General features: G+C 43.1%; 1 protein-coding gene across 1 annotated transcript; it reads left to right on the top strand.

The window, feature by feature from the left end:
- The first annotated feature begins 338 nt into the window (after positions 1–338).
- Positions 339–7,862, top strand: R3HDML (R3H domain containing like). Its single transcript, XM_084887361.1, has 4 exons — positions 339–3,696; positions 3,810–3,942; positions 5,140–5,255; positions 7,675–7,862. Exons 1-4 carry the CDS (start codon positions 3,530–3,532, stop codon positions 7,805–7,807), a joined length of 549 nt encoding a protein of 182 aa, XP_084743487.1. The 5' UTR covers positions 339–3,529; the 3' UTR covers positions 7,808–7,862.
- Positions 7,863–15,667: the final 7,805 nt, after the last annotated feature.

Here is a 15,667-nt window from a genome sequence, read left to right as displayed (position 1 = left end):
TGCCTCCTCTTCGGACGCCTCCCGCCTCTCACCTGGCCTGCCTATCCTGGGTATGAGCGCCTGCTGCATGGTCTCTTGCACGCCTCTCTCTAGTTCTCTTCTCAAGTCTATTTCTCTCCCCCTCTTCTCTGTTCTTTTTTTTCCTTTCTCTCTCTCTACCTTTCTTTCTTTCTTTCTCCCCGAATTCCCACCCCACCCCCTCGTTCTTTCTTTTTCCTCTTATCGTTTTCTCTCATTCTGCCTTGTACCTTTCTACCTTTCTATATCTTTCATTCAGTTTTTCTGTATCCTTTTTGGTCTTGCTCATTTTTCTGTTTCTTGTTTTTCTTTCTCTCTGCCTCTTTCATTCTCCACATCTGCTTCTTTCTGTGTCTTGCCCTCAGAGACAAGAGAGCCCTCACTAAGCTTTGGGGAAGGTGGACCCTGCCCCTCGGAGGGCTTTGAAGGAGCCCACCTTAAGCAGGATGGGTGAAGAAGGCGGCTAGGATTGGGGGGGAGGGGGGAGATCTTTCTTCTGGGCTGGTGGGATGGAGCCCTGGCTTTGAAGTGGTGGCACCATCTCACCCCAAGTCCTGATCCAGGTTAGCTACTGTCTGGGCATTTCTTCCTATTGCCCAATCCACTCAGTCTGCTGGGGTGGGAAGGACAGTGTGTTGGGCCAGAGCTGAGTCAGCAGGTCTTCACCAAGTTCCCAGGGTTAGCATCCTCTGGGATGGCAATGCTGGAGAACACTCAGGGTTTGGTGCCCTTATACCCACCCCCTCCAGGCAGCCAGCTCTGACTGCACAAGGCAGACGTGTGACCCCTTCAGCCAGCCATGCCCCCGCTGCCCAGCACTGTGGGCCTGGCAGTCCTGTTCTTCTGGGCAGGCCAGGCAGTGCACACCTTGATGCCCAATGCCACCCTAGAGCTGGCTTGGACCAAGGGCACAGCAGTGCACTCCCTGAGTGGCCTGGGGGTGCCCCACTACCGGCGGAAGCGCCACATCTCTGCCCGGGACATGAGTGCCTTACTGGATTATCACAACCACATCAGGGCCAGCGTGCACCCACCAGCTGCCAACATGGAGTATATGGTGAGTCCCTGTGCTCTCCCCCGCCCCCCTTCCAGCAAGCACCACTCGTCTCAACCTGTCTTGGAAGGGCTGGACCATTCACCACCCTGGCCCCACAAGCCAACATCTGGGTGTCTGGACCATGTGGAAAGGGCAGGATTTAGTCTGCCCATTTGATGGATGAGGGCACAAAGGTGATTGATTACGCAGGGTCTCTGGGGTGTCAGAAGCAGAGGACTGTTATTTATGGAGCACCTACTGTGCGCCAGGCGCTTCACGTAACCCTAAGGATACTCTTCCTTAAAGATGGGAACTGATAAGGAAATTGAGATGCAGATAATTAATTTGCCCAAAGTCACTCAGCTGGGATTTCAACCCAAGTGTGCTTGCTGCAAAAGGCCATTGTCTTAGTCAACACAATATGCTGCCCAAGAATTTTGGCTCCCCCCTGGGGAACTGCAGAAGGTGGGAGCTATTGTCTCTTTGCCCCAGGGGTACGATGGACATCCCAGACCATCCTCAACAAGCCATGAAGGTAGAGTTTGGAGCTGTGGGGGCTGGTACCCGGGGGTCTCTAGCTGAGGAAAGCCAGCAGCTGATGGTGAGAGGAAGCTGGGATGCCTGCTCTCAAAGAGCCGGGGCTGGTGGCTCTTACCCCAGCTTCCCAGAGTGAGGGAGGAAACTTTTCTCTTTATCACAGCCCCTCCTCTGACACCATTGTCCCAAACCAGTCTGGAGACATAAGCTTCCAGCCCACCCCCAGATTTCCTTAGGGAAAGAGATTGCCAGTCCCACCCCCCAACTTGCTGCACAACAGCCTGCAAATTCTTTTGCAACAGTCGATGATGCACTTATTAGTACTTACTAGTGCCTGTTTGGAGTCAGGCACCATGCTGAGCCTCCTGGACACTACCCAGAACAGAATGGACAAATGCCCTTCCCTCCTGGAACTTACATTTTAGTGAGGACGATAGAAAACAAACATCAACAAAAAATATATAGAATATAATGACAGGTAGTGAGTGATACCGTGTGGGGAGGGTTGGAGACAAAAGCAGAAACGGCAGGCAGCTAGAGGGGGAGAACATTTATTTGTTTATTGACTGACTCATTAACACATCAACTGGCACATAAAAGGCCCTCCATTTTCAAGCAAATGACACATTTATTGAGCACCAGTTGTGTGTGCAAAGCACTCACTTCAGCAGGTGTTTACATAGTTAGGCATGCAGTATAGAGCAGAGAGAAAGAGATGTCTCACCAAGGACACGGGGAGGGTTGGTGAGTGTGGGTCTGAGTGACCCACTGCCCTTCCTTCACTTAGTCATTCAACAAAGTCACCGAGCAGGTGGGTAGCAGAGCGATTTTCCTTCCCCCGCCTCATGTCTTCCATCTTTTCTGCCTTCCCTCAGTTTACCTCTTTGTAGAATGAAAGAAACATTTGTCTGCTTTCCTCCATTTCTTCTCCACTAGCTGGCTTCTGCCCACAGGACAATATCCTTGTTCAAGGAGCCTCAGCCCCAAGCAAGTCCCAGCCCGTTTCACATTCTCACACCCCCCAGGACTGTAATGATTGTTTCACATCTCATTTCCTTGCTAGACTGTGAGTCCGCTGTGCCTAGAAATACTGTGCAATATCTGCTGAAGGGACAAATGACTTCTCAGAGAACCCCAGGAAGTCAGAGCTGGAAGGGAACTAGTATTTTTTTTTTAAGTAATGACTTTTCAGGTTATAAAACTTGGAACATTCATACATTGCAAAATGATGAAGCTGTTATGATGGATGAGAGGGTGTTCTCTACGTACGGATGTGGAATAATCAAGTTATTAAGAGAGAAGAATAAGGTGCTGAATAGAATGTGTAGCATGCTGCCATTTGTCAAGAAAGACATATATGTAGCTGGTATAATTATATATGCAATCATATTTGCTTGTACAGATCTAGAATATTTCTGGAAGGAGACACAGGGAACTCTCAACAACAGTTGCCTCTAGGGGGCACAGTGGCTGGAGGGATAAGTGTAATAGAGGGGAGAGACTTTCCACTTTTCCTTATTTGCACATCTTCCATGTTAAACTTGTGCATATTTTTTTTTATTCCAAATAATCTTTTGAATTAAGTATTTTTAAGTTAAAATAAATACATTTTAAAAACATAATATATGAAATAAAAAATTAGTTCTCTTCCCATTACCCTGGGCTCAGCCACTTCTAACTGCTGAGAACACCTGGGCCAATAAATACCCTGGAGCCCCACTCACAACAGAAAGCCCCAATCTCGAAGTCCAGTGAGGAGAAAGGGCACCAGACTAACCTGGGTGTGCATGTCCGTTCCTATGTGGATTTGCTGTTGACTTTGAAGTCATGGACCTTCTCTGAGCTCAGTTTCCTAATCTGTCAAGTGGATTATTGCAGGGTCCCTAGGACCAGGGGAGTCATGGTGCCAGGAAAATGTGAAGTCTGGGCACTGTTGTGATGATGGTCGTGGTTCCCTGGGGAACTCCATGGCCTTTCTTTCCCCAGATCTGGGACGAGCGGCTGGCCAGGTCTGCTGAGGCCTGGGCCACCCAGTGCATCTGGGCTCACGGGCCCTCACAGCTGATGAGATACATGGGCCAGAACCTTGCCATCCATTCTGGCCGGTAAGTGACCCTCTGCCCTTCTTTCGCTCAGTCATTCAACAAGGTGATGAGCATGTTGATGGCAGAGTGACTCCCCCCAACTCCCTGTGTCTTCCATCTTCTCTTCCTCCCAGGTACCGCTCAGTGGTGGATCTCGTGAAGTCTTGGTCTGAGGAGAAGCGGCATTACTTGTTTCCAGCCCCAAAGGATTGCAACCCACAATGCCCCTGGCACTGCAGTGGCCCTGTGTGCTCCCACTACACTCAGGTACCCCTTTGTCGGCACTAAGGGCTGATGGGAAAACAAATCCTGGTCCCTTAGAAGAAAAAGCATGTGGTAGAACAGAATCTAAAATAAAACAGAGCCCCCTGTGGACTTCCTCTTACATAATAATGTTCCTGGGAAGTTGAATTGAGATGAACTGGATTTGGTTTTGAGTGTCTTAGGTGTGCTGAACAGATTGTTTGACCTCAGAATGAAGATATTTGGTCTGATGAGATCAAGGGTGCTTTTGAATTCAAAAGGTCCAAATATTTTCTAGTATCTAGTATTTTCTAAGGCTCCCTATCTCAAAAAAAGAAAGAAAGAAAGAAAGAAAGAAAGAAAGAAAGAAAGAAAGAAAGAAAGAAAGAAAGAAGTAAAGAAGGAAGGAAGGAAGAAGTAAAGAAGGAAGGAAGGAAGAAGAAAGGAAGGAAGGCTTAAATAAGATTATAAAAATCATGGTATATTTTGAGTATTAATATTGAATATGTTAACATTTATCACACATAAAAATACAATGCAATATAATATTGCAGGAAATAAATCAGGGACTTCTAATTGCATGTTAAATATCTTCTTTCGGTCCTCTTGGTCTCTCTATTATTCATGTGGAGTTAACGTCAAAATTCTAAATTTGAGACCCTCTTGGAAATGTAAGGCCAAAGCCAAATGCCCTTCCTGACATACCATGAAATATTCCTACCTCCATCTTAGAAACCGAGGCACAGAGTGGTTAAGTAACTTGGTCAAAGTCACTCAGCTAGTGATAGTGAGATTCTGATCCAAGGCTATTTAACTCCAAAGTTTGTATTTTAAACTCCAGCACAACAATTTTCAAACAGTGGTCATTGGGAAAAAAGAAAAAACCTAATAGAACAGTACAGAAAATATTAGCATATTTCACGTACAAGATTAAATATTGATTCGTACATTTTTTTCCAATTATGTGTGTGAGGCGGTGGGTACATGGTAACAATATAAAATTTACTTCTTACTGATGGCTGTAGTAAAAAAAAAAGGGGGGGGGAGGGGTCGGGGGTTGAGAAACATTGTAGTACAATATGCTTCCACCCCCTCACCTTGGAATAGGCAGACCTCACAATGCACCCACCCTGAAGCAAGTCAGGAGCCTCCCAGCCCCAAGGAACCTGGGCCCCACTGTATCCTTCTCAGCATCCCTCGTCTGTGTGCATCTCTCCTCAGATGGTGTGGGCATCCTCCAACCGGCTGGGCTGTGCCATCCACACCTGTGGCAGCATCAGCGTCTGGGGCAGCACTTGGCACCAGGCAGTGTACTTGGTCTGCAATTACGCTATTAAGTAAGTACAGTGTTGGGCAAGAGCGGGCTCTGAGAAAGGAAGGTGGATCCTGAGGTGGCACAGGCAGAACTCAAAGAAAAGGAACACACATCTGCCTTCCTCCATTCTAAGTAACCTCAATGCCATACATTTGGGTAGGTTTAGAGTCCATTAATAATCCTTTTGCTTTACCCAAGTTTCAGAATTTATTGGAAGATAGAGGACTGAGGCAGGTGGACAGGCAGTGACACTGATGAAGCCAATAGTGAAGAACATGGTTTAGATCTGCCAGCTAAGTGGGCTTGCAGATACCTCACTGTTGAATTAGACCTGCACACCCATTGACAGACAACACTGGGCAACCACAGGCCTCTTCCTACAAGGGCAGTGCCAACCCCTCTAAGCTTACACATGAAATAAAGCAAACCAAAACACCTGCATTCTGCAGGAAGGCAATCCCCAAAGGAAAGGAAGGAGAATTTGAATGATAATGTTCAGCTAATCAGACCTTCTGATCAGTGTGGTGGGAGAGAAGACACCAGTGGTCTTCATACCATGGAATATGGAGAAAGGGAAATGGAAGTTTTTTTCCAATGTATCATATACAAACTTGCAAACATTACAGATTCTTATAGAGACAGAAACAAGAACAAATTTTAAGTAAACACGATATTTGGAATTACAAAATTATGGAATGATAACCAACTTTTACTCTCACATAGCCCTTGATCATTTACAAAATACTTTCACCTTATTATCTCATTTAAGAGAAGAAAGAGAAAGAAGGAAGGAAGGAAAAAGGGAAGGACACTGGGAAAATATTTCCCCTTACAGGTTAAGAAATTGAGTATCAGAGGGGGTACCAGAAGTTGCAAAGCCAATAAGTAGCAGAGCTATTTGAAGCACAAGCCCCATGTTGGCTCTATTCTACTATCCTGATGTTCTGGAAGTCATTGGTAGTCTGAACATAAATTTTCTAGCTATTTATTTGCTATTGACAGAGTGTCATATAATAACCCAGCTTTATTAGACAATGAAAAACACAATCAATTTCCAATACATACAGCTTATGGAACTCTTCAATTTGCTTGCTGATATGTCAAATTTTTGCAGCATTGAGTATTAATAACGTAGTTGTTAAGATTTTTAGACTCTGGAATTAAAATTGTCAGGGTTCCAATTGTAGTTTAATTTAACTTCTCTATGACTATTACTTCATCTGTAAAATGGATGCATATTCTACTTATAAGTAAGCTGACCCAGAAATCACCCCCAGGCTCCTAAGAAATTCAGAATACGTGTTGGGTCTTATTGTCATTACCAGACCTGTGTTTGATTCCCAGTGTATAATATATATATATATATATATATATATATATATATATATATATACACACTTATATATATAATAAAACTTGCTATTTTAACCATTTTTAAGTGTACAGTTCAGTGGCATTAATTACATCCCCAATGTTGTACAATCACTATTTCCAAAATTTTATTCACCCCAAAGAGAAAGTCTGTAATCATTAAACAATGGCTCCTTATTCCCCTTCCTCCTAAAGGCCATGGTCAGTTGAAAGGATTAACTCAGGAGCAGACAGGATAGATTTGGGATAAGGCCATGGAAGAAATAAATGTCCGGCAGTGGCCATGAGGAGGCTTCATGGGCACATCCCCCATGACTGAATTACACTCATCATCCCATTATTTAAGCCCTCCTTTGCACAGAACTTTTTTAAAAAAAATGTTTTTATTGATTTCAGTGAGAGAAGGGAAAGGGAGAGAGAGAGAAACCTCAATGATGAGAAAGAATCATTGATTGGCTGCCTCCCCAGCTCCTGTACTGGGGATTGAGCCTGCAACCCAGGCATGTGCCCTACCAGGAATCGAACTGTGACCTCGTGGTTCATAGGTCGATGCTCAACCACTAAGCCATGCCGGCTGGACTGCACAGAACTCTTACAAGTTACAAAGTGTCTTCATAATTTTTACAGATACCATTTCATTTATTTTTTTTTTTTTATTCAAAGGACAAAATACAATCTCAAGAAATGAGATCATTTATTCTGTCACCAGTTGACAGGTGGCAGAGTCCAGGCCCAGGCGCAGAACTTAGATCTGCTTGAGTTGGGGAAAGGGGTGGTGGAAAGAATAAGAAAACCAACACTTACTGGGGAGTTACCTATTTGGCAGGCATGGTGCTAGGTGCATGCACAGGTGGCTGCCTTATTTCATCTTCACGGCATCCCTGTGCCAGACAGTGAGGAGTCTCCTCTTGGTTGTACAGATAAAGAAAGTGAGGCTCGCAGATGTGACTTGCCCAAGGTCGCACCACCAGCCAGTGGTGGTGCCGAGATTTGGAAACCCGTGTGAAGGTTGTTCTCACTGCTCTCTTGTGTCTCTTGACCCCATCTCCCTGGGACCTTTTCTCTTCCAGGGGCAACTGGATCGGCGAGGCTCCATACAAGATGGGGAGGCCATGTTCTGCCTGCCCCCCCAGTTACCAAGGCAGCTGCAGTAGCAACATGTGCTTCTCTGGGCTCAAATCCAACCGGCTCCTGTGGTTCTAAATTTTCCCTGTGCTCTGGCGGGCCTTCAGTGGGCTTGACCCTCTAAGGGTCCCTCCCTAAAGATGGGTCAAGGAAAAAAAAAATTTTTTTTTTTTAATACATGAATTGGACTCTCTCCACTGATCTGAATTTTTCTTCCTGATTCCATTTTCTAAATGTCTAGCATGTGCCAGAAGAAAATGACTGCCTTGCCTTCCTTCTTTAGTCAGTTGCATCATTCTTTTGTCTGGCCTCCAGGAAGGAGGCCTGTGTTTTCAATTGACTCACTTCTCAGAGAGCCTGGGTTGGAAGGAACAGTGGCAGCAGTTTTGTGACTCTCGGGCCTCAAACTCACAAGTCTTTGGCCATCCAATAAAAGGTATCTATTAAATAACCTTAATCCTGAAACCACCTTTATCAATCGGTTAATAGCCAACTAGCTTCTGGGCAGCCTTTGAAGACCTGTGATTCCCTCCTTGAGTTGAGAACATTTTAGATCTGAATGTTAAATAATAATAATAATAATAATAATAATAATAATAATAATTGAAATTAGCTTGTGAACACCCCACTCCTATTTCATATTACTAGAGCCACCACAGGGTCCATTGAGGCTCAGTGAAGAGGTGTGACTTAGAGCTGCACAGCTTGTCTGCCAAAGCACTCAGGTTGGAGCTCAGACTCCGGCCCTCCAAAGTTAGCCAGAGGAACTCTCTCTGGATCTATCCTACCCTTCTCCCTTCAGTCTGTCCACTTTAGTCTCTCCCTTTCATCTACTAGCCAGCTCTGTCCCTATCTGTCTTACTCTGTATTTCTCCAGTAGAATCTCTTTCTCATTCCCATTAACCACTTCCCCTTTCCCGACCTTTCCCCACCCAGATACCACTAACACAAAAGTTCTTTTGTCTTCAGAGATAGTAAAATTTCTTCTCAGACCTTGCCCTCCAGGTGGGGCCCACACCCAGCTGGCTGGAGAGAGTTTCAAAGACCAGGATGGAAACCGGCTCCTTTTCCTAGGGTCCTTGCATTTTCCCAGGAGTGAATTTTCTTCCATTCCCACCCCAGCCACAACCTGTGCATGTCACCCCTCCATCCCCAATAAAGTCCTTTGAGATTAGTTGCCCTGGCTCTTTTTGGTCCCTCTTTTTCTCAGCTCCCAGAAGAGTCAAAGAGGAGAGAAAGGATTTGAGTGAGGAGAAAGTCAGCTCAAGAGAAAGACTAGGGAAGGGGGCTAACAACCACTCAGCCCTTACTTTACTCCAAGCACATCAGCTAGATCAGTGCATGTGTGCAATGTTTGTATAGCATTACTCCATTTTTCAGATAGAAAAAATGAGGCTTAGACTGAGTTCCCCTTTCCAAATGCTGGAAATGTGTGAAATAAGAGAAACAAGAACACTGTTGTAAGTTCATTATTCTTAGATTATAATGTTACTACTTTATTTAGGGTAGGGGTATTAAAATGTTCCTTCATTTATAATATAATTGTGACAATAAATGTTAAGTTTTTAATAAAATTATTAGTGTCCTTATATTGGAAGGAGAAAAAGGCTAGCCAACCATATGTCAGTTTCCCAAATGTTCTGGAAATGTAAGTGGCAACCTGAATCAATAGTTTATGAGAGGTCACATAGCTAGTAAAGAGCAGACATGGGATTCATCTGCTCTTGTTACTCCCTTGACCTCAGTATTCTGGCTTGTTAAGCTCTGGTCCAACTTGCAAACCTCTGCAGTGTATTATACTTTCTAAGATTTCCACACCCCAGTCTCATTTGATTACTCTTTTGTTCATCCATTCACTAACCAAGAAGGTTAAGAGCATAGGCTCCGGAGCCAGACTGCCTAGGTACAAGTTTAACTTAATGGTTGGGTGTGCTTGGGTAAGTTACTGTGAGCTCTCAGTCTCATCTGAAAATGAGGACACGAATAGAATCTGCCTCATAAGACCATCCAAACCATTAAGTGGATGTGCTATATACATGGAAACCACTAAAAACAGTGCCTTACTCAAAATAAGTGCTATAAAACTATCAGCTCTGAGAACAGTGGCCATTGATATAGATCAGGGCTGGGCAAAATATGGCCCATCACCCAAACCCAGATCTCTGCCTGTTTTTCTCAATAAAGTTTTATTGGAACACAGCCATGCTCATTTGTTTATATATGTTTTATAGCAGCTTTCAGATTTCCACAGCAAACATGCATGTCTCACAAAAGCCTAAAATATTTGCTAATTAGCCCTTTACAGAAACATTGTCAACCCCTGAGATCTGTAGTGTTCTATATTCCTGGAGCTTAAAATTCTAGAGGGATAGTAAGGCATTAAACAGAAGATGAATACAAACATCCTATATAATAAAGAGCTAATTAAACCAAACAGCAGAACGACTGTCAGGATGACCTTCTGGACAAAGTCGGGGCTTCGAGGGCCAAGTCCCTTGCATGAATTTAGTGCATTGGGCCTCTAGTACTATTATAATGGCAGGCAATGCTACCTGGAAGAAGAACGGGGAATTGAAAGAGTGTGTTCTAAACTAGAATGGGTAGTCATGGGAGTCTTCCTGCAGAAGGATGTTTTTTGTGAAGAAGAGAAGCTGGTCAGGCTCTGAGGCAGTGATGACAATGTGGGTGGAAAGCTGGGGGAGAGAGCACATGACAATATCAGGGATTAAAGAAGACCTGCTGGGCCGAAACCGGTTTGGCTAATGGATAGAGCATCGGCCTGCAGACTGAAAGGCCCTGGGTTCGATTCCGGTTAAGGGCATGTACCTTGGTTGCAGGCAGCTGATCAATGTTTCTGACTTTCTATCCCTCTCCCTTCCTCTCTGTAAAAAATCAATAAAATATATTTTAAAAAAAAGAAGAAGAAGGAGAAGAAGAAGAAGAAGAAGAAGAAGAAGAAGAAGAAGAAGAAGAAGAAAAAGAAGAAGAAGAAGAAGAAGAAGAAGAAGAAGAAGAAGAAGAAGAAGAAGAAGAAGACGACCTGCTGGGTCTTGGGGGAAAGGGAGTGAGATGATCCTGGTGAGGGAGGGAGGGGCCAAATCATGAACAATCTTGGGGCTTCACTTGAGGAAAATGGGGAGGCATAGCAAGATTCTAGCAGTGGAACGACATGTCAGATTTGCATTTGAAAAGATAATTCTGGACATATTAATGGGGCAAAGATTTGATGAGTGTAAGAGTGGGAGCTGAGGTGGGAAGTAGGGGCATTTTGGTAATCCAGGTGAGAAATGAAGATCACTTGAACCAAGGTAATGACATTGGAAACAAAGAGAAGTGGGTATGTTTTTGAGATGTTTAAGAAGTGGAATTCAAGGGGACTTTGTAATGGTTGGGTATAATGGAATGAGAGTAGATGAGCACACAATTTTATCAAGATGAAAAGTATAGGGGGAGGAATTTTGATGGCATCAAAGAGCAAGAGTGCAATTAGGGGCATATTATATTTGAGACTAGAAGCTGGATGCATGAAGATTCATGCAAGAATGGGCCTTCCTTCCCCTGTATCTAGCCACCTTTCTGCCTTCCCAGGCTGCCCAGAGGCCCAAAACAGCTGGGGTGGTGCAGAATGCCTGCATTGTCACCATGGCAACAATACAAGCATCCCACCCCCAGCTGCTTGGCACCTGCAAATGCAAAATAATCCACAATTTTTGTTGGGTTAATTTGCATACTCACTCCTGATTGGCTAGTGGGTGTCACAAAGGTATGGTCAATTTGCATATTTCCCTTTTATTAGTGTAGATGTCTGTGAAATATATAAGTAGCAGTATCTAGGAGGTATTAGTAGGAATTTGTATGCCAGAAGAGAAATTTGGGTTCAAGATACACAATTGGGAGGCATGAGTATAAGGTATATGGGTGGCCATAAAGTCATAGGAATGAATGAGATTATGGGAAGAGAGATAATAGAGTATGGAGGGAAAAAAAACACAGTAAATCTAGAACTAAACCCTGAGTAATTCCAGTATTTAAGGACAGATAGAGAAGCAGACTTGTCAAGAGATAAAGAGGAAAACAAACAAAAGACTATTGTAGAATGGATGATAAGAGAAGATGTTATTAAAAGGAAGAGGAATTAACTGTCAAATCCTGCTGGGGGTCTAGCAAAGTATCCATTGAATATTTAGACATGGGTGTCATTCTAACTTGCCAGTGAAGACTGAGAGGTGTGTGTGGAGAGGAGTGGGAGGCAATGCTATAGGTAGGGAAAATAGAGCTAGTGTAGACTATTATTTTAAAAGTTTAGCAGCAAATGGAGGAGAGAGCAGATGTAGTAGCTGAGCTAAGAAAAGGAGTTATTGAGGGAATTTTTAAAACATACTTTTATTGATTTCAGAGAGGAAGGGAGAGGGAAAGATAGAAGCATCAATGATGAGAGAGAATCATTGATTGGCTGCCTCATGCACATCCCCTATTGAGGATCGAGTCCACAACCCGGGTATGTGCCCTTGACCAGAATCAAACCTGGACCCGTTAGTCTGCAGACCAACACTTGATCCACTGAGCCAAATCAGGCAGTGTGAGAGAGTTTTCTTTTTAATAAAAGATATATAATCACATATTTTTTTAAAAAATATATATATATTTTATTGATTTTTTACAGAGAGGAAGGGAGAGAGAGAAAGAGCCAGAAACATCGATGAGAGAGAAGCATCAACCAGCCGCCTCCTGCACATCCCCCACCGGGGATGTGCCCGCAGCCAACGTACATGCCCTTGACTGGAATCGAACCCGGGACCTTTCAGTCCGCAGACCGACGCTCTACCACTGAGCCAAACCGGTTTCAGCTATAATCACATATTTAAATATTGATAGTATTCTGCTTTTAAGCATTTGTCCTATAGATATACTCCCCATCATGTGAGTCAAGACACAGGTATGAAGACAGTTGCTGTTTGTAGTGGCAAAAGCCTGGAAACAACCTAAATATCCAGCAACAGGACACGGGCAAAATCACTTACAGAATGTTCACACAATGTTCACACAAATATACTGGACTACACAGCTACTCAACAGAAAGAGGTAGGTGTGCTGGAATGGAGATAGTCCTTCGATACTAAAGGTGGATGGAGGCAGAACAGTGTGTCTAATATGTTCCCATGCATTTATATGCATTTACATTTGTGTGTGTGTTTTAGCTCAAGCTGCCATAACAAAATACCATTGGATGGTTTAACCAATGGTAATTATTTTTTCATGGTTCTGGAGGCTAGAAATCTGAGCTCAGGGTGCCAGTATAGTTGGAGAGCTCTTTTATTTTGGTTTGCAGACAAGTGCCTTCTCAATGTGTCCCATAAGGCAAAGAGAGAGAGAGAGAGAGAGAGCGCGAGCAAGCTCTCTCAAATCTCTTCTTATAAGGACACTAATACTATGGGATCAGAACTCCACCCTTATGACCACATTTAACCTTTTATTATTATTATTATTATTATTATTATTATTATTATTATTGCTATTAGAGTAGAAGGAAAAAGGAGAGAGAAATAGAAACTTCAATAATGAGAGAGAATCATTGATTGGCTGCCTCTTGCGTGCTCCCCACCGGGGATAGAGCCCATATCCATATCCAGGCATGTGTCCTGATGGGAAATCAAACTGTGACCTTCTGGTTCATAGGTCAACGCTCAATCACTGAGCCATGCCGGCTAGGCTCATTTAAACGTAATTACTTCCCAAAAGGTCCTAGTTTCAAATACAGATTGGGCATTAGGGTTTTAACATATGAACTTTGAGATGACACAATTCAATCCCCAGCAGTATATTTGTATTATCTCTGGAAATATATACAAGAATTTGTTTAAACATTTAATAGAGTGAGATGTGGAAACTAAGGTACGAAAAAGGTTTATTTTTCGTTATTTGCTGTTTGTACAGTTTTGTTAACATGTGAATTTATTACTTTCTTCGTTTAAAACTAGTTTAAAACAAACAAAATCAGAAGGAAAGATCACAGCACATGGTTAAAGTTAAAAAACTGACAACAAGAAATGGTGTTTAGGATATGGAGCTCTCTTGCTCTGCTGGCAGGAATGCAAGAGAGTACAGCCACTTTGGACAATGGTTTGAAAGTATCTTATAAGTTAAACATAAACACACCATATCAACCAGTAATTCCTCTAAAGAAATTTAACCAAGAGAAATGAAACACACGTCTATGCAAAGACTTGTTTGTGAATATACATAGATGCTTAATTCATAATAGTCCAAACAGTAGACAACCTCAATGTCTATTAACAGGTGAATGGGTGAACAAGTTGTGTTATATCCATTCAATGGAATACTACTTAGCAAGAAAAAAGGACATGAGCATAGATGAATGAATCTCACAAACATGTCAGACATAAAAGAGTAAGTTCCTGATTCTATTTCTATGACATTCTAGAAAATACTAATCTAATCTAGAGTGACAGCAGGCAGATCAATAGTTGCTTGGAGTGGGAGGTGCCTGGGGGATTGATTGCAGAGGAATAAAGGGAGTATACATTTCCCAAAGTTTATAGCACTTACAAAGGGTACATTTTTACTAGACGAAATTATACCTAAATAAAATTGATTTTAAAAGTCTAAAGAGGGAGAGGTTGAATATATAGGAGGAATCACACATAGTCACATGGGGCACTGAGCAGTGGAAAGGGTAAGGTGCAAACCCATGTGGATCTGGAAAAAGAAGGTGAGCAAAGTGCAAATGTAGGTGAATTTTTGTGGGGATTTGAGGCAGGTCCAGGTTTCAGGCTTCCGTTTTCTGTGAGGAAATAAAGTCCATCCTGCTGAGGATAAGAATGGAAAAGGTTTGAGGAGAGGAAAGATTTGATACAGAGTTGGAGAATAGAGGATCAAAGAGAAGAGACAGCAGAAACTCTGTACCATGTGGAATTTGGGAATGGTAAAACTATGGTGGCTCCCATCTGTCCTTTGAGTGTTTTTTCTTTAGCATTTACTGGCTTCTGGTATGCAGGCATGATAAAGCAAGTCACTTAGGTTCATTCAGGCTTGGGTTTTTGTCAGGTGGTTGGAAAGGATCAGAGAGAAGCAAGATAGAAACGGGGTTTATTTTTACTATTTTTAATATATTTGTATTGGTTTGAGAAAGGAAGGGAGAGGGAGGGAGAGAGAGAAAAACATTGATTGGTTACCTCCTGCATAAACCCCAACCATGTATCCCGACCAGCGATCGAACCCACAATCTGGGTCTGTACCCAGATTAGGAATCGAACCAGTGACCTTTTGGTGCACAGGACGACACTCAACCAACTCAGCTACACTGGCCAGGGCAGAAACTGTGGCTTTAAAGTGGGCAAAAGGGAAACAAGACAGGAAGGTGATACAGGTAGGGATAAAAGAGAAGGAATAAAGAACTGGATACAGCCGAAACCGGTTTGGCTCAGTGGATAGAGCGTCGGTCTGTGGACTGAAAGGTCCCGGGTTCGATTCTGGTCAAGGGCATGTACCTTGGTTGCGGGCACATCCCCAGTAGGGGGTGTGCAAGAGGCAGCTAATCGATGATTCTCTCTCATCGATGTTTCTAGCTTTCTATCTCTCTCTTCCTCTCTGTAAAAAATCCATAAAATATATTAAAAAAAAAAAAAAAAAAAAAAAAAAAAAGAACTGGATACAGCCCCAGTGTTCAGAGGACCAGAGGTCCCTTTGAGGTGACAGAGCAAGCACACTAGAAAAAAAAAAAAAAAAAAAAAAAAAGAGGAATATATCAATTAGCTAGCTTAGAAGTGGAGCAGTGTCTGAGGTAGGTATTTCTATAGGGGAATGACATCATTTACCAAAAACCATACAGCACGACAGTGGTAGGGCTGGGTATTCTGATTTGTTTGAGTCCAAAGGTTTACTACCTCTCTTTGGACCTCTCTCTAACATAAGAAGACT

Source organism: Pipistrellus hanaki (genome assembly GCF_964339955.1).
Source record: "Pipistrellus hanaki genome assembly, chromosome: 6".
Classification (NCBI taxonomy): domain Eukaryota; kingdom Metazoa; phylum Chordata; class Mammalia; order Chiroptera; family Vespertilionidae; genus Pipistrellus; species Pipistrellus hanaki.
The sequence above is the reverse complement of the archived record's forward strand: the minus strand, read 5'-3'. Positions and strand labels throughout refer to the sequence as shown.

Coding starts and splice junctions, on each gene's coding strand:
- R3HDML (XM_084887361.1), top strand. CDS start 3,530: ATGATGGTCGTGGTTCCCTGGGGAACTCCATGGCCTTTCTTTCCCCAG. Junction 3,697..3,809: donor CTTGCCATCCATTCTGGCCG/GTAAGTGACCCT, acceptor TCTTCCTCCCAG/GTACCGCTCAGTGGTGGATC. Junction 3,943..5,139: donor TGTGCTCCCACTACACTCAG/GTACCCCTTTGT, acceptor ATCTCTCCTCAG/ATGGTGTGGGCATCCTCCAA.